Below are 21815 nucleotides of genomic sequence, written 5' to 3'. Positions count from 1 at the left end.
CGACTAGGTGTTGTTACCAGTTGAGGGTGTGGTCCCTGCACACGCTCACACTATCCAACCAGCACTGAATATGTAGGGACACACCCTTTGGAGGAGGGGAATGGTAACACCAAATTGTGAAGGTATTCATAAACTTTTAAAAGGGATAACAGAGGAACGGTATAATGCAAAGTTATAGGAAAAGATGCTCCAGAATTGTTAAATCATAGTGAATACAATTACGGTATTTTCGAAAACAGACATGTCAGGAATGTTCTCAGGCTACTTTTACACTTGCAGAGGATCTCTATACCGGAATAAAATGGATCCGTTTAGTCCTCATGCATTCTGAATGAAAAGAGATCCGTTCAGGATACATCAGGATGTTTTCCGTTCTGGCAGCATTCCGTTTTGTGACCGCTGTTTTGTGTCCGTTCATAAAAACGGATCTGGCACTGAAAACAATGTAAGTCAATGGTGACGGATCAGTTTTTTTAGGAGCCTAAAAAACGGATCCGTCACCCATTGACTTTTAATGTATTTAGTGACGGATCCGTTTAATTCCGGTATTGAGATCCTCTGCCGGATCTCAATACTGGAATTACCAACGCAAGTGTGAGAGTAGCCTTATACAGCATTAGAGACTAGGGTATGCCTGTGCTCCGGTCAGTAACAGGGACCATCGTGTCGTTACTCACCTAAGGAGTCCGATGTCCAGTTAGCATAAAACCCTCCACCATTCACTGAGTGATCAGCATTGAAAATGACTAATAGTTTGTTGGATCCGGACTGTACAGTCCCAGGGGAAGTGGTGCCACAATATTGTCCTATCATGGGGGATCCGGGTGAAGCACCGTTCATGAGCGTGACCGAATCCCAGCGGCAGACCGAATGATACTCCAGGTCGAAAGAGGCAAAAGACATCTATAATATGATGGAGATAAAGGGTTATGGTACTTTCTTACTTCACGACATCATGCTAATATTTTGCATCCCCCTTTCGGAACACATTCGCCATTTCTTTTGGGTCCTGTTCCTGGTGATGAGAACTTAACCACCCACATGTTCTCAGTGAAGAGAGCCCAGCTGTCGCCCTTTTTGAGTGGTTGCCAGAGCAGGGATTTAGGGAGACCTCTCAGACTTTTGTGCACTGTGCCACAAGCTACAGGACCTCTGGAGTCTGGGGACTTAAATAGTGATCCACATATGGTGGTCCAGCAGTGGGCGCACTAAGTCCCACATTATTTTCCCACTAACTCCTAGGACTGGAGGGAGGAGTGCATTCTGGAGGTTCAATCTGCGTGTCCTTGCCTTCGCAAACCTGGAACCTGTGGGTGTACTTAGAGGAACTCTCACCCAGCGTATACATTTTAATGCCATACCCTGCCCTCTTGTATTAGTGGAATTTTATCCTCCCCTTAAAGGCTCATGCACACGAACGTATGAATTTTACAGTCAGCAAAACATGGATCCGCAAAAAATACGGACGTGTGACATTCGTATTGCATCTGTTTTTTTGCGGATCCTTTGTAACAATGCCTATGCTTGTCCACAAAACAGACAAGAATAGGACATGTTCTATCTTTTTTGCGGAACAGCCATGTGGACATGCGGAAACGGAATGCACACGGAAATAAAATACGTTCATATGCAGCACGAGTCCCCAAAACGTCATCATCTATCGCTGCATCTGCATAAAAATTTGTTTGGGACACCATTAAATTTACAAAATCTTCAGAAAAAATAATCTATTTCTGTGAAGCTTGCAGTGTCCACTTGGATTCCTGAGCTGCCCAGAAACTCAGGAATTTGAGGCTGAGAATCCTCAGGGGTGGGGTCCACAGGGGATCACTCTGGGGGACTGCCTCCGCTGTTGTCTTCTTGAGGGTCCCTCATCACTGGATGGTAATGAGGAGAATGAAGAGGAGGAGATAAATGTGGCATCGTCTTCTCCCTCACTGGCTGTACCAGAGGCAATGAGGAATACATTCTTTGGGATGAACGGGCCATTTGTATTTATATTGCGGTGTGTAATGTGTATGATTCAACACGTGTAAAGTGTGGATTAATGTTATGTATTCACAAGGGTGTCTATGCTGTGCTGCGAAGGAGCTGTAATGATTTTGAAATAAAATTTAAGAGAAAGAAAAAAAAGGGAAACTGAGCACGGGTGATGATCGATGACTTTATCTTTTGGGAATATTTTGGAGAAGACTCACGGTAATGGTGTGCCCTTCGGGGGCCTCTAGGAGCCAGGCGCAGTGGCTGAGAGCTGGATATTTGTCAGGATAGTTAGGGCTGGCTACAACTCCAGACTCCCCGCTCTGTATTCCACCACAACCTACAAGAGAACAGAAACTATTGTGAACATTCACAGATAATTTGATTTTTTTTTTTACTCTACGGCAGTTTAGAGCATCCGTGCATTTTAGTCATTATTTACGCAAATTTCTGGCATAAATAATGAAGAATAAGACGGGGTTAATGACCCCACACTCCACCCTCGCCATGGCCCAGTCCAGCCTCTCCTCTGTTAGGCCTTATTCACACAGTCAGGCCTCTTGCAGACGAACGTAAAGGGCTCCGTTGCCGTATTGCGGACCACATATGCGGATCCGCAATACACGGGCACCGTGCCGTGTGCATTCCGCATCACAGATGCGGAACCATTGACTCGAATGTGTCCGCAAATCCAGAGACGCGGAACAGATGCACGGAACAGAACTTGTCCTATCTTTTTGCAGAACGGATGGATCGTGGACCGCATTCAAGTGAATGGGGTCGCGATCCGCATGCAGCTGGCCCAGGGTCTGTGCCCCTGCATTGCGGACCGCAATTTGCGAACCGTAGAACGGAGCCCTTCTGTTCGCCTGCAAGAGGCCTCAGTGTGTGGTGAGTGATTTCCATCAGTGATTGCGAGTCAAAACCTGGGTCAGGTTTCAGCCACAGAAGAGGCCCAAATCCTTTAGGGCTCATGCACACAAATGTATTTTCGTTCCGTGTCCGTTCTGTTTTTTTTGCGGACCATATGCAGAACCACTCATTTCAATTGGTCCACAAAAAAGTTACTCCGTGTGCATTCTGCTTCCATATGTGCGCATGTCCGTTCTGCAAAAAAATAGAACATGTCCTATTATTGTCCACATTACGGACAAGGCTAGGACTGTTCTATTAGGGGCCAGCTGTTCCGTCGCGCAAAATTCGGAATGCACATGGATGTCATGGATATTTTTTGCAGATCCGTTTTATGCAAAATACGTGTGCATGAGCCCTTATACCGTACCACGGTGTAGGATCCACCCCTTGCTTTAGCGGTCAATCACTGATTGAAATCACTGAGCAAACACTGACAGGTGAAGAAGGCCTTACTGGGGAAATATGTCTGTGTGAATAAAGCCCAAGACTGCTGGGTGTAACAGGCAACGGCAGAAATGACATGAAGTGATTGGAAATGCTAGACCACAATACAAGGACATATAGATATCCCTAACCCACACTGTAACCCATCACCTGTAAATGAATATTCAGCAACAAATCCCAGATCTTCCACTTCTGCATTGCTTACAAAATGCACCCAGATCCTGGGAGCGACAAGAGCAAGCGGGATGGATGGCTTTGTCCTTCCACAAACTCTGCTGATAACCTCGCCTTCTGCGTCCTCTGCAACACATAGAAAGAATGTATATCTAGCATTCCGGAAGACTTTACTGCAAAGAATACCTTAAAAGGGGGTATGTATACTTTTGCAACCATTTTATTGCTCCAATGCATGTAAAGAAAGTGGGAAAAATTCACAAATAGTAAAAAAAAGTGTTTTCTGTATACAGCTCCAATGTGTCTCCTTGGTAACAGACTACAGATAAACCCTGCGTGTAGTCTGATCCGGCAGGTACATTTTACCCCTTTCCATCTGCCGCTCTTCTTGCTAACCTAAAGACAGAAGATGCTGGGGCAGAGGAAGTGGACCAACACATGGCTTCAGGATCTGACTACATACAGAGCTTGTTGTAGTCTGTAACCATGGAGACGCAGATTTCCCTTGGAGCTGTATACACAAAAGATTAAGACATTCTTTTATCGACATTTGCAAAGTTGCTTCATTTTTAGGCTGATAGCTGTAGGCTTTCCGGGCATGCTGGGAGTTGTAGTTTTGCAACAGCTGAAGGGCTGCAGGTTGAGCATCCCTGTTTTAGATGGAAAAAAGTACTTTGTGGAGGGTTTCCGTACAGTGGCCTCTAGAGGGGAAATGTAGTATTACAAAGCGCCCATTTGGATGAATGGACATCCATGTACTATAAGGCTTGAGTCCTCCAAAAACTGGAACCACTCATACAGAGTTGCTCTCGGTTCTGGCTCACAGGATGTGAACCTCCTCGTCACATGGACACATAGACTGGCGTTGTCTTTGCAACGGGCGGCCGCACCCTAGGGCCCTCTATATGTCGCGCTTCCCAGGTGTGGGAATTGCCGAGTGGTATAGTGCGGCCTAAAATGTCTCTTTATATGTGTCACGGTGCTCCTACCTGGATACCGCTGGACCCTAGGCTTTGGCTCCAAAGCAGTAAATAGGGTGAATAATTGAGGGATAAAAGAATAACTTGAGTCCAGACCTTGAGATGAAGTTCAATGGCAGCTTTACTTTGGTAAACGTTTCTCCAAAACCATTTACAGGCTTTGACTTGGTTCCAGCAGGCTTTAGCATGAAACTGGCAGGCAAACTCCACTCTGCTATATCTCTGTTTCTCTCTGACTCTGCTGTACTGACAGGCTGGCTGTATAACTCAGCTTCTTCCATATGCTGTACTTCGCTTTGTAGTCTGACTCTAGGTTATGCCAGGGAACTTTCCTCCTGGCTCCTGAGGCTTTAAGCTTTGGCCTCCATGGCCAGCAGAGCTTAAGGTGCCCTGGCTGGAGTGGGCACATCCAGCAGAGACGTGCCCCTGAACACCCTTCTACTTGCAGGGGGTAAACTACAACTAACTGGTCCCCACCCTTCCTGTAGGAGGTAGGACTAGCCCACCAGAGGGAGATTAGAATGGAATGGTAAGTTCCATTCTATCTAAGATAGCTCTGCCATATTTTCTGCCACCTGCTGGTGGACCAGGCATATTACATGAACAGTTACATAACAACATTATTAGGAATGCACAGTGTGGAGGACCTGGACAAAATGCATAAGATGACATGAGGTTAGACCATTAAAGACAGTAGCAAGGTGCAGAAGTTATAACACCACTGTGGGGTGTTACATCTTTACAAGACAACCCCTTTAAACTTCATTCCAGCCTATAACATGTATCACCTACTCAATGACTTGGTGATAAAAGTTACATTGGTGGCCATCTAACTGCTGAGATCCCAGTCCCCTTTCACCCTCACAGGTACAACAGTAAAAAGGAGGTCTTAGAAGTCCATGTCCATACCCCCATAGAGTTGTATTGAGCGGCATCATGGATGTTGGGGGGTTGTCAGACCCCGGAAATCGAACATTTGTCACCTGTAACACCATTTTAAATTGAACGGTCAGTGGAAGGCTAGCATAACCCTAACCCTGTGATGGCTAACCTCCGGCACTCCAGCTGTGATAAAACTACGACTCCCAAGATGTACACTTGCTTAGTTGTTCTCAAAACTGCACAGAAATGAGTGGAGCATGCTGGGAGTCGTAGTTTCACCACAGCTGGAGTGCCGGAGGTTAGCCATCACTGCCCTAACCCATGTCAGCCCATAGCTCATGCATTCTGTCCTAATCCATGTAATGGCTCATGCATTCTGTAGAGGGATGAAATGAAAAATTCTAATGAATCATTAATTCAGGATACATCATAATACAGCCATGGATATGATATTCATCACTCACCTATGCGGATTTCGATAAAATCATTCTGGCAGTTCTGATGAGGTTCCAGCCGTAGAGTCGTGAACCCCATGTATGTAGATGAGTTATACGCATTTGGATTCTGAATAGTCCATTCACAGTTTAGGTTCTTTGTGTAATTCCGGAACCGGTCATATCCCGGAGATGTGAAATTTCCTCCAGTAGGTCCTAGGAGAGGCCCACCGCAAACTGCAAGACAAAGATGATCGGTTTGGTTTTACTTCCCAGTGTCTGTACTAAACTAGAGCTGCTGGTAGCTCCTGGAACCAGTCAACAGGTGAGAGATATGGAAATGGCTGAGTGAGCACGCTCGTCTGTAACCAATTCTCCCATAGACTATAAGGGCTGTTTCACGTGAGCGAGTCCATTGCGGGAATTACATTCCGCTCCGTGTGTGAGCGCGATCCTCCGTTCTGGACTTGCAGGAGCGCACAGCATTATCATGGTTTATAATGCTGTGTGCCTCTGCTTGACCTTACTTCTACAGGGCCACACTGACAGCTTTATGTCACCATGATTCTGTATCAGTAAGATCATGCAGAGGCACACAGCATTATAAACCAGTATAATGCCGTGTGCTCCTGCAAGTCCGGAATGAAGGGTCGCGCTCACACACGGAGCGTCATTCCCGCAATGTGAAACAGCCCTAAAAGAGAAAAAAACACAGCTAAACTTTCACACTCGCGTTTGGTGCGGATCCGTCATGTATCTGCACAGACGGATCAGTTTAGATAATATAACCGTCTGCATCCGTTCAGAACGGATCCGTTTGTATTATCTTTAACATAGCCAAGACGGATCCGTCTTGAACACCATTGAAAGTCAATGGAGGACGGATCCGTTTTCTATTGTGCCAGATTGTGTCATAGAAAACGGATCTGTCCCCATTGACTTACATTGTGTGTCAGAACGGATCCGTTTGGCTCAGTTTTGTCAGACGGACACGAAAACGCTGCAAGCGTCCAAAGCGGAATGGAGACGGAATGGAGGCGAACTGATGCATTCTGAGCAGATCCTTTTCCATTCAGAATGCATTAGGGCAAAACTGATCCATTTTGGACCGCTTGTGAGAGCCTTGAACGGATCTCAGAAACGGAAAGCCAAAACGGCAGTGTGAATTCGCTGACTGGATCAAGGGACATGTCATGGACTTGTTAGGAGTCCCAGTGATCTAACCTGCACTGTAAGAGGCCATACATCCATGTGCTTCCCCAGTGGTAAAATTGCATGCATGAACATTCCTTACCATGCTACAACCTAATAGGTTTAGATTTTTTGACTTTGGGATTGTCAGGAATTTACCTAGCCCTGATCCGGGGCACGGCTGTTGTAAGAGGATTGGTATGCCAACCATATACTGACTTTTGCCACGATGTGCGATTGGATTTTATTTTTAAATCAACTTGAAATAAAGACGTAATGGTTTTAGTCTCTGAGAGCTGGACAGTCATCCTCTGGCTATGCTGATCTATCTGTGAGCCTGGATGCAAAGCCATTTAGGTTTCTTCCTCAGCAATCATTCCCAGAGCCAGGTGCAATGTTTAATCTGTATTTGCCTGTGATTTTATTCCTGGCTCCCGTTAGTTCTGTGTGCTCAGAACTGCGCTTTGGGACCGTCCTGTGAACCGACTGTGGCTTGTCGCTGGATTAATGTCTTGTCTACTAATCTAGCTTTAACCGTCTCTCCTGGTGAACTGACTTCGGCTTGTCTCTGGAATAACCCCTAGTATACTGATTTGGCTTCCACTGACCTTTCTGACTTAGGCCCCTTTCACACGGGCGAGTATTCCGTGCGGGTTCAATGCGTGAGTTGAACGCATTGCACCCGCACTGAATCCTGACCCATTCATTTCTATGGGGCTGTGCACACGAGCGGTGATTTTCACGCATCACTTGTGCGTTACGTGAAAATCTCAGCATGCTCCTCTTTGTGCGTTTTTCATGCAACGCAGGCCCCATAGAAGTGAATGGGGCCGCGTGAAAATCGCAAGCATCCGCAAGCAAGTGCGGATGCGGTGCGATTTTCACGCACGGTTGCTAGGAGACGATCGGGATGGAGACCCGATCATTATTATTTTCCCTTATAACATGGTTACAGAGGAAAATAATAGCATCCTGAATACAGAATGCATAGTAAAAGAGCGCTGGAGGGGTTAAAAAAATAATAAAAAAATTTAACTCACCTTAGTCCACTTGATCGCGAAGCCGGCATCTCCTTCTGTCTTGATCTTAGCTTTGTGTAGCAACAAGGACCTTTGGTGACGTCACCAGGTCATCACATGATCCATCACATGATCTTTTACCATGGTGATGGATCATGTGATGACCGGAGTGACGTCACCACAGGTCCTGTTGCTACAAAAAGCTAAGATGAAGACAGAAGGAGATGCCGGCTACGCGATCAAGTGGATTAAGGTGAGTTAAATTTTTTTAAATTTTTTTTAACCCCTCCAGCGCTATTGTACTATGCATTCTGTATTCAGAATGCTATTATTTTCCCTTATAACCATGTTATAAGGGAAAATAATACAATCTACAGAACACCGATCCCAAGCCCGAACCGAAGTTCAGGTTTGGGTACCAAACATGCGCGATTTTTCTCACGCGAGTGCAAAACGCATTACAATGTTTTGCACTCGCGTAGAAAAATCGCGTGTGTTCCCGCAACGCACCCGCACATTTTCTCACAACGCCCGTCTGAAAGAGGCCTTAGACTCTGACTTGTACTTCTATCCTGCTACTGCTTAGCATCTGATAAGTCTGCTACCTTTGTGCTTGAACCTGCTTCTGCCTCCTTACTCCGCAGACATAACCTGGCTCCTTGGCAGCAGCTCCAACCAGCCTCATGGTGGGCTCTGGTAAACGCCTAGGGCTAGTCTTTGATCTACTAACCGGAGTGGTGATGAAAAATAGGTAGAATATTTCGAGTTTTCTGGCAGTGTACCCCTACAGTGACCCTGTATTCTTCTTCACCTCTGTTTCTTTATAGGGATATTGATTACAGAACCATAAGTCTTCTTCTCAGGCCATGTGAGAGCGGGATGACTTGTGCCACAAGGAGGATCAGTCTTGATCAAGGTAAGGCTTTCATCCTGGTTTCTCTTCTCCATTCTCCCTCTGGCACAAGGCATACAGGCATTCACCTGGACCACTCATATGGCTGTGTGAATGAAGCCTACAGCTGATCCGGCCTCATGCAGACATTCAGTTGTGATCTTCAGCAGTACAGTACATAACACCCTACGTGTAATACCATTTAGAATACATGACATGTTTACCTGCATCCTCCATTGACGTAAATGTCGCCTGGAATCCTCCGCTGGATACGGACCCGTCTGTGATAAATACTACTTTCATGGTATTTCCTGAAGATCTAATTATTGTATCCTGGGCTACGTCACCACAAAGTTTTTCCAAAAGTGGAGACTGATGACGATAACCATTGTACACCTGTGATCAGAGCAGAAGTGGTTAGTAGTATTACTGGTAACCTACAAGAATGTGCTATGGCGGGCTTTATTATGGTGAGCTTTATTACTACTGCAGGACTGTGGGGAGCATAGTTACTAGTATGGGCAATATGGGGGGCATTATTAAATCTGGGGCACAATGGGGGGCATTATTACTACTTGGAGCACTGTAGGGGCACTGTTATTACTAAGTGCACTCTGGCAGAAATGTTTTGCTATTGGTGGGTTTTTGTGAGCACTATTACTGTGGGGTACCCTGGCATAGTATCAGCTTTGCACAATTATTTTTGGAGGACACTATGTTTGGGGGTGGCAGGATGTGGTGATCAGAATATGGGGAGGAGGATGGAAAAGTAGTAACCTAAGATGTCAGTGTGTCAAACTGTGCTCTGTTCACTATGGGGCCTCATTCTTGAGATGAGTAGCAGGTCCCAAATCGGAATACCCTTTTAAAGTGAGAAGTGAATCCCTCCCTTTTATCATCATATCCATTTGTACTAATTAATTTCTTAATAAATCTTTTATATTCAATTTATTTTTATACAGAGCTCCAAATTCCCTCTATAATCACAGATTTAAATGATCATATTTTGAATTGTTGCAGCCACCACTAGAGGGAGTTTTCTGGGACTTATATAATAGAGATCACCTGGGGTACGACCCCCAGCATCCCACTGATCAGCAACTACACAGCTCCTTACATGGTGTAGTGGCTGTGCCTGGTTACTGCAGCTCTGCGCCTGTTCATGTGAGTAGGGGCAACCCTGCAGTATCCAGGCACGGTCACACTCTGACATTTATCATCTATCCTAAGGATAGGTCATCAGTACCGAAGTCCTGAAGACCCTCTTTAAGAAAGAGCTTACGGTATATTGTTACACATTATATTGACCTCAATAATCACACAGAGTGCAGTAAGCTCCCTCTAGTGGTCACTTCTTGTGGCCAATATTTTACCTTTTCAATTTATTTCTATAGAGTGGATTTGGCTCTCTGTATCAGAAATGTGGAGCTCTGACCACTATAAAGATATCAGGACCGCAAAATACATGCAGTCATATGCATGTAGCCATAGAGGAATCTGTCCTAGAGGATTGTGTTGTCCTATGTGCCCATTGAATGTCCCGCACGTGTTACTACATTCCCATAGGACTTACAGCCACGTAGTCGTAATTACAGCTCTGGTGGTCTTGTAGTTGTAGGTCGTTTATTGTCAGTGTCACACGTCTGCCCTCCGGTACTGTTATTCTCCATTCACAAACCCGATTGTGAGGGTACAAATTGGGATAATTTGGAGATTTGAAGGTTCCAGTGATTCCATTAATGTCTCCTCCACATTCTGTAAGACAGATCAATGTTCCTGTATGCATAATCTCAAACAATATCACTAAACACATGGCTAGGAGCATATACAAGAGGGAGGCTTTACTGTATGTGTTGTTTTTACAGCAGTATCATGCTTCATAGTATGTGGTATTATTACCCAGTGATCTAAGGCTCGGACACAATAATGGGCCTCACATGTTCTTACTGACTTTGGAGGCCATGGACTGCGTGATGATATAATAAAGGTTACAATGCAATAAAAAAATCTTCTGTATACATAGTCAGCATACTGATACATGTTCTGTATGCATAGTCAGCATACTTATACATGTTCTGTATGCATAGTCAGCATACTGATACATGTTCTGTATGCATAGTCAGCATACTGATACATGTTCTGTATACATAGTCAGCATACTTCTACATGTTCTGTATACATAGTCAGCATACTGATACATGTTCTGTATGCATAGTCAGCATACTGATGCATGTTCTGTATACATAGTCAGCATACTGATACATGTTCTGTATGCATAGTCAGCATACTGATACATGTTCTGTATGCATAGTCAGCATACTGATGCATGTTCTGTATACATAGTCAGCATACTGATGCATGTTCTGTATACATAGTCAGCATACTTCTACATGTTCTGTATACATAGTCAGCATACTTATACATGTTCTGTATGCATGGGCATACTTCTACATGTTCTGTATACATAGTCAGCATACTTCTACATGTTCTGTATACATAGTCAGCATACTTCTACATGTTCTGTATACATAGTCAGCATACTTCTACATGTTCTGTATACATAGTCAGCATACTTATACATGTTCTGTATGCATAGGCATACTTATATATTTTCTGTATACATGGGCATACGTATACATGTTCTGTATACATGGGAATACTTATACATGTTCTGTATACATTTGAGATTGAGAAACAGCTCATTGTTTGAACACTGTGTGTGGATTAAATAAATGTTCTGGACTGACGTTCTGCTGTTTGGCCACAAGATGCTGCTGTTTCCTGGGCACAGCTGACTGGCTGAATATATATTTCCATATTTATGAGAGGTGTGGTTCTTCAGAGCATGAAGAAGGAGCTGCAGCCATCTTAGTAGCGAGCTGAGAGCTGAGGAACTGTGTGTGAGCAGCGAAACTAATGGATCCAGGAGTGAGAGGACCCCCTCTGTGACCACAGCTGCAGCTGAGTGAAGCTGATCGTTGTCCAAGACCCAGATCCTGTCCGAGGAAAGGAGGATTGTTTCCAGGAAGGCTGACAAGAACATACCTATACATGTACTTTATACATGTACATACCTATACATGTTCTGCATACATGGGCAGCATACTTATACATGTTCTGTATACATAGTCAGCATACTTATTTATGTTCTGTATGCATGGTCATACCTGTACATGTTCTGCATACATGGGCATACGTAAACATGTTCTGTATACATAGGCATAATTATACATGTACTGTATACATGGGCATACTTATACATGTACTGTATACATGGGCATACGTAAACATGTTCTTCATACATGGACATACTTTATACATGTTCTGTATACATGATGTGACGGACTGACCCGTCACTGGGGCTGCTGGAGAGGCCTGAGGGCTAGCCTCCTTCCTATGGACTATGGACCCAGAACTATGGAGACACCCCCCCTCACCCTGGCTCATTATTCTACAAAGGGAAAAATGGGTAGTTTCTGCCTGCGAGTGATTACGTTATCCCATTGTGTTGATTAATTGTATCACGTGTGTGTTTTCTGCCTGTAACTGCATGTGATTGGTTTATGTAAGAAACTGTCTCAGTCTTTCACAAGGTCCCCCATGGGAGTGTCCCTTGCTGGAAGACCTGCATAAAAGGCTGACATGTTGCCCCATTAAAGTGTCCTGTTCTACCCTTCATGAAGTCTGGGCTCATGTTTGGGGGATGGAAGAACTACACTCTGGGGATTGCTATAATAATTATACTCTCCAGAGTATAATCCCTAGCTCTTGTAAGCGCTGTTCCTGTTCCTGCATTGCTCTCTGAAGGAAGAAAGATGCACCTACTGGAACCTAGAAGCCTTGTCATAGGTCCAGGGTGGATAGAAGACGGCGAGATCCCAACCAAGCTGCGGCGGTTTGTGGGGTCGGCAGTGCTTAGGGTGTCAAATGGAGTGCTTGGAGTCCTCAGGAAGCACTAGGAGCATCCATCAACGGACGTACCCAGTCGGGGTGCCAGGAGATCCGCTACACATGTGCATACTTATACATGTACCGTATACATGGGCATACCTATACATGTTCTGTATATATGGGCATACCTATACATGTTCTGTATACATGGGCATACTTATGCATGTTCATCATACATGGGCATGCTGATATATGTACTGTATACATAGGTTTTTAATCTTAAAAGAGGAATTCTGGTAAAAATAATAATGTTGTAACCAAATGTGGACTGTTTGTGGCCCCCTATGTCACCTTCTGCACTGGCTTCATAGTGGAGACGGAATCCCTTGGCATTCACAGATCCATCGCTGACAAATTTCACATAGGCGAAGCTATCGGAAGTCCTCACCTCATCTGGTACTATGTTATTGCAAAACGTTCCCAATAGTTTCCCTATAAAAGGAAAAAAATATTCAGTTTATATATGTTTTTATGGAAAAGTCACTTAGTGGAGTAACTTGAAATGACTCGGACCCACAGCAAATTTTTGAACGGGGCCCTTACCCTCCAGCAACTTCTTCACAACCCCCACTCCTGTGGCTAGTCAGACAATCCCCAGCACCTGCTCCATCTGTTTAATACTGTATCACTGTATATAAGAGCTAGTGCTTCTATTGTTACACATTAAGCAGACCCAGAGAGGCCTGGCACTGGCTCACCCTGCCTGATAATGAGCAGCCCCAGAGCAGCCTAGCACTGGCTCACCCTGCCTGATAATGAGCTGCCCCAGAGAGGCCTGGCACTGGCTCACCCTGCCTGGAGATGTGCAGCCACAGAGAGGCCTGGCACTGGCTCACCCTGCCTGGAGATGTGGAGCCACAGAGAGGCCTGGCACTGGCTCACCATGCCTAGAGATGTGGAGCCACAGAGAGGCCTGGCACTGCCTCACCATGCCTGCAGATAAGCAGCCCCAGAGAAGCCTGACACTGGCTCACCCTGCCTGGAAATGTGCAGCCCCAGAGCAACCTGGCACTGGCTCACCCTGCCTGGAGATGTGCAGCCCCAGAGCAACCTGGCACTGGCTCACCCTGCCTGGAAATGTGCAGCCCCAGACAGGCCTGGCACTGGCTCACCCTGCCTGGAGATGTGCAGCCCCAGACAGGCCTGGCACTGGCTCACCCTGCCTGGAGATGTGGAGCCACAGAGAGGCCTGGCACTGGCTCACCCTGCCTGATGATGAGCAGCCCCAAAGAGGCCTGGCACTGGCTCACCCTGCCTGATAATGAGCAGCCCCAAAGAGGCCTGGCACTGGCTCACCCTTCCTGATTATGAGCAGCCCCAGAGAGGCCTGACACTGGCTCACCCTGCCTGATAATGAGCTGCCCCAGAGAGGCCTGGCACTGGCTCACCCTGCCTGGAGATGTGCAGCCACAGAGAGGCCTGGCACTGCCTCACCATGCCTGCAGATAAGCAGCCCCAGAGAAGCCTGACACGGGATCACCCTGCCTGGAAATGTGCAGCCCCAGAGCAACCTGGCACTGGCTCACCCTGCCTGGAAATGTGCAGCCCCAGAGAGGCCTGACACTGGCTCACCCTGCCTGATAATGAGCTGCCCCAGAGAGGCCTGGCACTGGCTCACCCTGCCTGGAGATGTGCAGCCACAGAGAGGCCTGGCACTGCCTCACCATGCCTGCAGATAAGCAGCCCCAGAGAAGCCTGACACGGGATCACCCTGCCTGGAAATGTGCAGCCCCAGAGCAACCTGGCACTGGCTCACCCTGCCTGGAAATGTGCAGCCCCAGAGAGGCCTGGCACTGGCTCACCCTGCCTGAGGATAACCAGCACCAGAGGAGTCTGGCTTACTATGCCTTCATAGATACCAAAGGTTTTCCAATTTTCTTAATAAAGCTTAGTCTTTGTGTAATCAAAACTTTGCAACTTTCTAATACACATTTTTCACTTTTTAGCATAAGTGCTTGCTGCCATTGAATGGAAATATTTTTGTTTGCATCCAGAGGCTGAAAACCTGTACAGATGGTTTGAAATATATCCAGTCTAGTCAACGCTGTGTGACATCATGGACTCTAAGCTGATACATTTTATCTACACTGATACATTGTAACAAACCATCAGGATGGGAGAGTGAAGCATAATATTAAGTTGCTTAATTTTCACTATTCATATACATTTACATACTAGAAGGTCAAGTGAATTTCCCTAATATGTCTAAGTCAATAGAAAGGAAAGCTTCTCCATCCCGCAATGCACAAGGTACTCGACAAGGAAAGCGTTTGGGCAATCTAGCCCTTATATGAGATGTTAAAGTGAACTCACCAGATGCATTATATTCACGGACTTCCACAAAGTCACTTAGGCAATCTGATGAATTCTGAAGATCCAGAGACTCAAATCTTATGATAAGGTAATGTCCTGTGGGGCCATTGAAGAACCATTCACACAAAGAGGAGTCCGGGTAATTCTGGGTCGGGTAGCCAGGACCTTGGATAATGCCACTCTCCCCGTAGTGTGTTCCTCCACAAGTAGCTGCAAATCCATAAAATACACACTTTACCAAGGGCAATTATATCTTCATCAGCACATCTAAAAAGATAAACTATCTGCCCCAGTAACCCAGACCCAGTGTACCAGGTCAGACATGTCCCCCCCTCCTCCTCCTCATTGTACTGTGTCCGGCTGTAAGGTGACGGCTGCAGCAGGAGCCTCCCCCCTGTGCCATGTGTGCAGTAGAACACAAATATTATCAAGCACTGCCTCGCTTGATTATTCCCTGCACGTCAGTCATTCCTAGTCAAAAATGGAAGAAAGGAACAGAAGATTAAGCCCATTGTCCTGTTTGTTTCAGGCACATGCAGAAAATCCTGCAGACTGACAAATAGCGGTGGTAGCATGATCTCCTACTTACGTTTCTCATTCTATTCTAGGCTTACTGCATATGCATGGAGCTAAATGATAAAAATGTATCTTCCTGCTGCCACCACTAGGGGGAGCTTACTACATACTGTTAGACATTGATATTAAAGGGTATTCCAAGGTTTCAATATTGAAGTCCTAGCCTCAGGATAGGCCATCAATATATGATAGGCAGGGGTTGGCCAACCCGCACCCCTGCTGATCAGCTTGTTTCAGAGTAGCTCAAGCGCTGGTCCTAGAAGTAGACAGTGCAATCCGTTATATAGTGGATGTTGCTGGTAAATGCAGCATTGTGTCAAAGTGAATGGGAGTAGCACTGCAGTTATAGGTTCCCGTCCACTACACAATGGGTACAGCTGTTCTGGTGCTGGAGCTACTCTTATCAGCGAGAGTGCGGGGTTGTCAGAGCCCCACCTATCAGATATTGATAGCCCATCCAGAGGATAAGCCATCATTAGCAGACTAAGTCATTTTCACTGGGGTGAAAAAAAAGCCTGACCCTCAGTATCGAATTCTATAACAAGAATAAGGTTGTGTTCACGCTCCCATTGAAGGCTCCATCAATTTGGACGGCAAGAATTGTGGCACATGCAGCACTATTCTAATGGTCAAAAAGATGAAAACTACAACAGGACTCCATGGTAAGTTAGTGGGGTCCATAGGGTGCCATTGGTGTCCCTTATGGCTAGGAGCCTCTGTCGGTGTGGCCAATGGTGTCTATGGAGCACCATTGATATCCACCGTATAGGAGATTGGGAGATTGACTAATATTTAGGCATAAGAACATATATGCAAAGTGACAAGGAACGAGAAACATCTCGCTACAGCCACCCTTTGAAAGTGGCTCCCTACAACTTTTTATCAAGCCTTGGGACATGACAAGCTGTTTCAGGGTGTTTGCCCCTCATCAGTGTGGAGTAGGATTCTGGCTGGCTGAGTGCGATGCCTTGGGTGCAGCTTAGGTAGGGTGCTGGGTCTTCTTAAAGAGGAGACTTATTGACAATGCTCCATGAGAAAAGAATATGCCAAGGGGTATCTCCCAAGGAAAGGGAACCCTTTCGCCTAGTGCCACCTTGGAGCACTTCAAGGAAGTATGAATATAGGGCTGGTGTCTTTAAAGAGACCCAACTAAGCTGCATCTAAGGCATCACACTCAGTCAGCCAGAATCCTACTCATCTCCCAAGGCTCACTAAAAAGTTGGATTGTGACTCATAGGGAGTCACTTCCAAAAAGGTGGCTGTAGCAAGATGGTTCTTTTTGTTTGGGAGATACCTCTTTGAATATAAATTGGAGCATTGCCAATAAGTGTTCATACCATGAAGTACTTCCAGTAAGTCTCCATACAGAGCCAGTACCCTATCTAAGTGGCATAAGAACATGTAAGAGATGGCCCATCTAGTGAGTCAGGGAGTTAGAGGTTTCCAAAATGTAGAGGTGTCCACCACTAGTGGTTGTAGAAAATGCAGTAAATCCAGCTGGAGACACAAAATACATAAAATGATGGAAAGAAATGAATATGGAGGAGTGTGTCCATCACCTGGGACCATCACCTTCCCATGGTAGTCAATAAGAGTATCCTTACCAATAGAATAGTTGGCACTGAATCCTGCGCGAGGTGTGCTGCCGTCTGTTCTGAACCTCAGGTACATAGCAGTGCCCAGAGATTTATAGGTGACTGGCAGTGTGTTCCCGCACAGTTTTGCAAGGGGCCTACTGTTAGAATCTGCGCCGTCTCTTAATTCCAGGTAACTGTTACTGCAGCTGATAGAAAGGAAAGCACATATATTATATGAGGATCTACAGGAAGCCAGGGTTGATATTAAGGGGTTCTCCGGGAATTAAGAAAATTAACATTTTAAATATTACTTTATTATAAATATATTCCCAAATACCTTTTATTAGTTATAATGGCTCATTTGGTCTAAGGTGCAATTATTAAGAGACATAAAATGGCCGCCGGCCTATTAGTACACACGAAACCTGTCCTAATCACACAGGACAAGTCACTTGTGAACTCTGAGCTAAAGAGCTGCCTCATCCTCCTATCCTACTTGTCAGGAATTATGATCCTGAATACAGCTGATAAGATCTTCAGATGAATCTCTGTAGGAATGGAGTCCATGAGGAGACATGAAGTACAGAGAATACGGACAGGACAGACTGTGGTAATGTGAGGCTGTGGTAATGGAGACTGCATACAAGAGCTGCTGCTCATCAGCCACACCTCACCCTCCTCTCTGTACTTCATGTCTCCTCATGGACTCCATTCCTACAGAGATTCAGCTGAAGATCTTATCATCTGTATTCAGGATCATAATCCCTGACAAGCAGTGGAGGTCCCAGCAGTTGGACCCCCACTGATCTAATAGTTATCCCCTATCCTGTAGATAGCGGATAACTTCAACCAACCAGGATACCCCTTTAAGTGATGGAAAAATGTACTGGGAATATCCATCACAACTCTACCATTATGAAAGGTTCCTCAGAATTGTCTTCTTGTGTGTCCTCCAAAAGTACCAAACAGGACCTGTCCCCACTCCTGACATGTTTCTTGTAGTAACTACTTGCATCCCCCCATGTAATAACAATTCTGAGCATCTATTCTTATGACTCTATTGCTTTATTATTCCCGCTAGATGGTTTGAATAAATTGTCTGCAGTCTGCACTGAGGTCTATCTGGGTGTTACCAGTTGGGTGTGTGTCCCTGCACAGTCTGGCACTATCCAATCGGTGACACTGCCAGAAGGTGCAGGGACACACCCCCAACTGGTAACAACTAGGTGGACCTTCATTACAAACTGCTAGCAATACTTTCCTAAACTTCTAGCAGGAATAATAAAGGAATGGCACAACATAGAGCGATAAGACTAGATGCTCCAGAATTGTTATCACATGGGGAATGCAGGTAGCTATTAAAACAGGTAGGTCAGGAGAGGGGACAGGTCCTCTTCTACATGTAATAGGTAGCTGCATGTGTTGTGTTATAGCAGAGACTACCAGTATGTGACCAGGGGCACTGTGGACCAGTGGTTCCGGTAGCAATTCGCACAGAGTGTTTATTGGAAAAAGTAAAACTTTTCATTATACAAAGAATAACATTTATTTGATGATCACAAGGATATGGCGTGACGTTAGGATCGGCGGGGTCTGACCTATGGGACCCCTGATCAATGTCCCTTCAGCTCACGACTCCTGACCATCCTCTGTACCTGCAGCTCTATTCACGTGGATGGGACTGACTCAGCGTGTGGAAAGGGGGGCGTTCATATGCAGGGGATCCCAGTAATCAGATCCCACCGATCACTTTGAATAGTGGGATTGCCCTTTTAATGCGCTTCTACAGTATAATATACAGACACAATACTATAAAGAAGTAGATGAAAAGTATTGGAAAAATAAAAGTACTTGTCGGAGGGCTCAATGTGGAACCGATCTTGGAAGTTGATCTGCACCGCTTCACCGTTCGGCACTATGACGGTCCACACACATTCGATATTACGAGGATAGGCACTGGGATAATTTGGTGATGTAATTAATCCATTAGGATCGGAGTCTGTGACGTAGATGGTTCCTCCACAGGCTGGAAATAAATGATTGTCACATTAACCATATACAAAGCAATGACATAGTACAGAAGGGCGGCCGGGGCATAACAAAACCTGGAATGGAGTCCCACTCCACTATGACCACTTTCAGCAGCAAGTTCAGAAAAGCTTATGATTGGTTAGGGTTCCATAATGCACAGGGATAATGCACACAGTGATGTCACAGTAGAATAAAAATGATGGAAGAATAGTGGCATAATAACGCGCAATGAGGTAATAATGATGGCATAATGTATACAGTAATGTAATTGCCTAGAAGAATGTAATAATAGTGGTAAATGAATACAGTGATGTCACAGTACAGGGGTAATGCACAAAGTGATGTCACAGTACTGTAAAAATTATGTAATAGTGTACAATGTATACACTGATGTAATTATAATGAGATAATGCAGGCAGTGATGTAATAGTGATAAAATAAATACAGTGATGTCACGGTACAGCAGTAATGTACACAGTGATGTCACAGTACAGCGGTAATGTACACAGTGATGTCACAGTACAGTGGTAATGTACACAGTGATGTCACAGTACAGCGGTAATGTACACAGTGATGTCACAGTACAGCGGTAATGCACACAGTGATGTCTCAGTACAGTGGTAATGTACACAGTGATGTCACAGTACAGTGGTAATTCACACAGTGATGTCACAGTACAGCGGTAATGTACACAGTGATGTCACAGTACAGCGGTAATGTACACAGTGATGTCACAGTACAGCGGTAATGCACACAGTGATGTCACAGTACAGTGGTAATGTACACAGTGATGTCACAGTACAGCGGTAATGTACAAAGTGATGTCACAGTACAGCGGTTTTGTACACAGTGATGTCACAGTACAGTGGTAATGTACACAGTGTTGTCACAGTACAGCGGTAATGTACACAGTGATGTCACAGTACAGTGGTAATGTACACAGTGATGTCACAGTACAGCGGTAATGCACGCAGTGATGTCACAGTACAGCGGTAATGCACACAGTGATGTCACGGTACAGTGGTAATGTACACAGTGATGTCACAGTACAGCGGTAAAGTACACAGTGATGTCACAGTACAGTGGTAATGTACACAGTGATGTCTCAGTACAGTGGTAATGTACACAGTGATGTCACAGTACAGCGGTAATGGAAACAGTGAGGTCACAGTACAGCGGTAATGTACACAGTGATGTCACAGTACAGCGGTAATGTACACAGTAATGTCACAGTACAGCGGTAATGCACACAGTGATGTCACAGTAGATAAAAAATGATGTAACAATAGTGGGGTAATAACGCACAATGAGGTAATAATGATGGCATAATGTATACAGTAAAAGAGTAGAAGTGGGGCACTCACTAAAAGTATAGGGATCTTGAATTTATTAAGGCAATAGCATGGTAAAAGTACAATAAACGTAATAAAATATCATATATCAATATTGCTATGAAGTAACAAAGTTACAATAAAAAGGGGAGCAAATAAAATATGGTACTATCGATGATAGGCAATAAAATATAACAATAGTAAAATGCAATAAAAAAGGATTAAATACAATACTGTTTAGATATATAAATTGATATGGATCCCGATAAATATGGTTAAAAGTAGTGAGTTCATATGTCAACCATAGGGACATTCACTGATTAAATCCTGAGGAGTAATTCCATGTATGATGATCCGCTCCAACAACCAGTCTTTAAATGGTTCTCTCAAGCAAGAAAAGTCAGAGTCCCAAGCGTATGCAGCTGAAGAGGTTTTACTGGATATCAGTTTAGCTGCTAATACGCACAGCGGCGTCCCGCTGTAATAATGCGATCGCTTATGAGTGGGGTATACAAGTGCTTACCCGAGGCTTCTGGATAACGATTCCTCGACACGGTGCGTTGGTATACGGCTCCGGTCTCAAGGATAGACGTCCTGTTTCAAAATTGGCGCCAGTTGAAATGTTTGTTGCACGCGGTATGAGTTACCTGCGTAGTACAACACCGACGATCCCGGTAATGACTCTGGCCCACAGGTGCTGACTTCCAGGCTTCTCGGACTTGTAGACCCACTTGTCCTGGTGGGGGGGGGGGGATACCAGACGCGTTTCGGGGATTTACAAAGCAGACCCCTTCCTCAGTGGTTGACAACCCCCTGTTCGTGTTCCATTTTTATAGAGCATGAGAGACAGAGAAGAACTGGTTCGGAATCCGACTTTTAAGGATTAGGAATGGATCAATTGGAACTGACTGTCACTTTATATTCAGCTTATCCTCAGCCATATCGTTCACATAATCAGGTAAGTAATGTTAATTCATCATATAAATAGGGGACATCGAAATAAAATAAAAATATTAATATAAATCCATATAAACATATAAACAATTACGGGATCTCCATCTATAAATACCTACATAGCTTGTTAAAATGCATACTATGGCAGTTTCTATAAAATCACATAAAATA

The 21815-nt window shown here is 44.9% G+C and overlaps 1 protein-coding gene across 1 annotated transcript in view; it reads right to left on the bottom strand.

Annotated features, from left to right (window-relative positions):
• CUBN (cubilin) overlaps positions 1–21815 on the bottom strand; it is a 231021-nt gene that overhangs the window by 45093 nt on the left and 164113 nt on the right. Inside the window, 10 exon segments of the mRNA XM_044294650.1 lie at positions 678–903; positions 2199–2320; positions 3490–3639; positions 5840–6046; positions 9136–9307; positions 10485–10666; positions 13154–13294; positions 15176–15385; positions 17356–17534; positions 19180–19354. Of these exon segments, the coding sequence (XP_044150585.1) occupies positions 678–903; positions 2199–2320; positions 3490–3639; positions 5840–6046; positions 9136–9307; positions 10485–10666; positions 13154–13294; positions 15176–15385; positions 17356–17534; positions 19180–19354 (1764 nt within the window).

The sequence above is a fragment of the Bufo gargarizans genome, chromosome 5 (assembly GCF_014858855.1).
Source record: "Bufo gargarizans isolate SCDJY-AF-19 chromosome 5, ASM1485885v1, whole genome shotgun sequence".
Taxonomy (NCBI): domain Eukaryota; kingdom Metazoa; phylum Chordata; class Amphibia; order Anura; family Bufonidae; genus Bufo; species Bufo gargarizans.
This window is presented reverse-complemented; position numbering and strand designations above follow the sequence as displayed.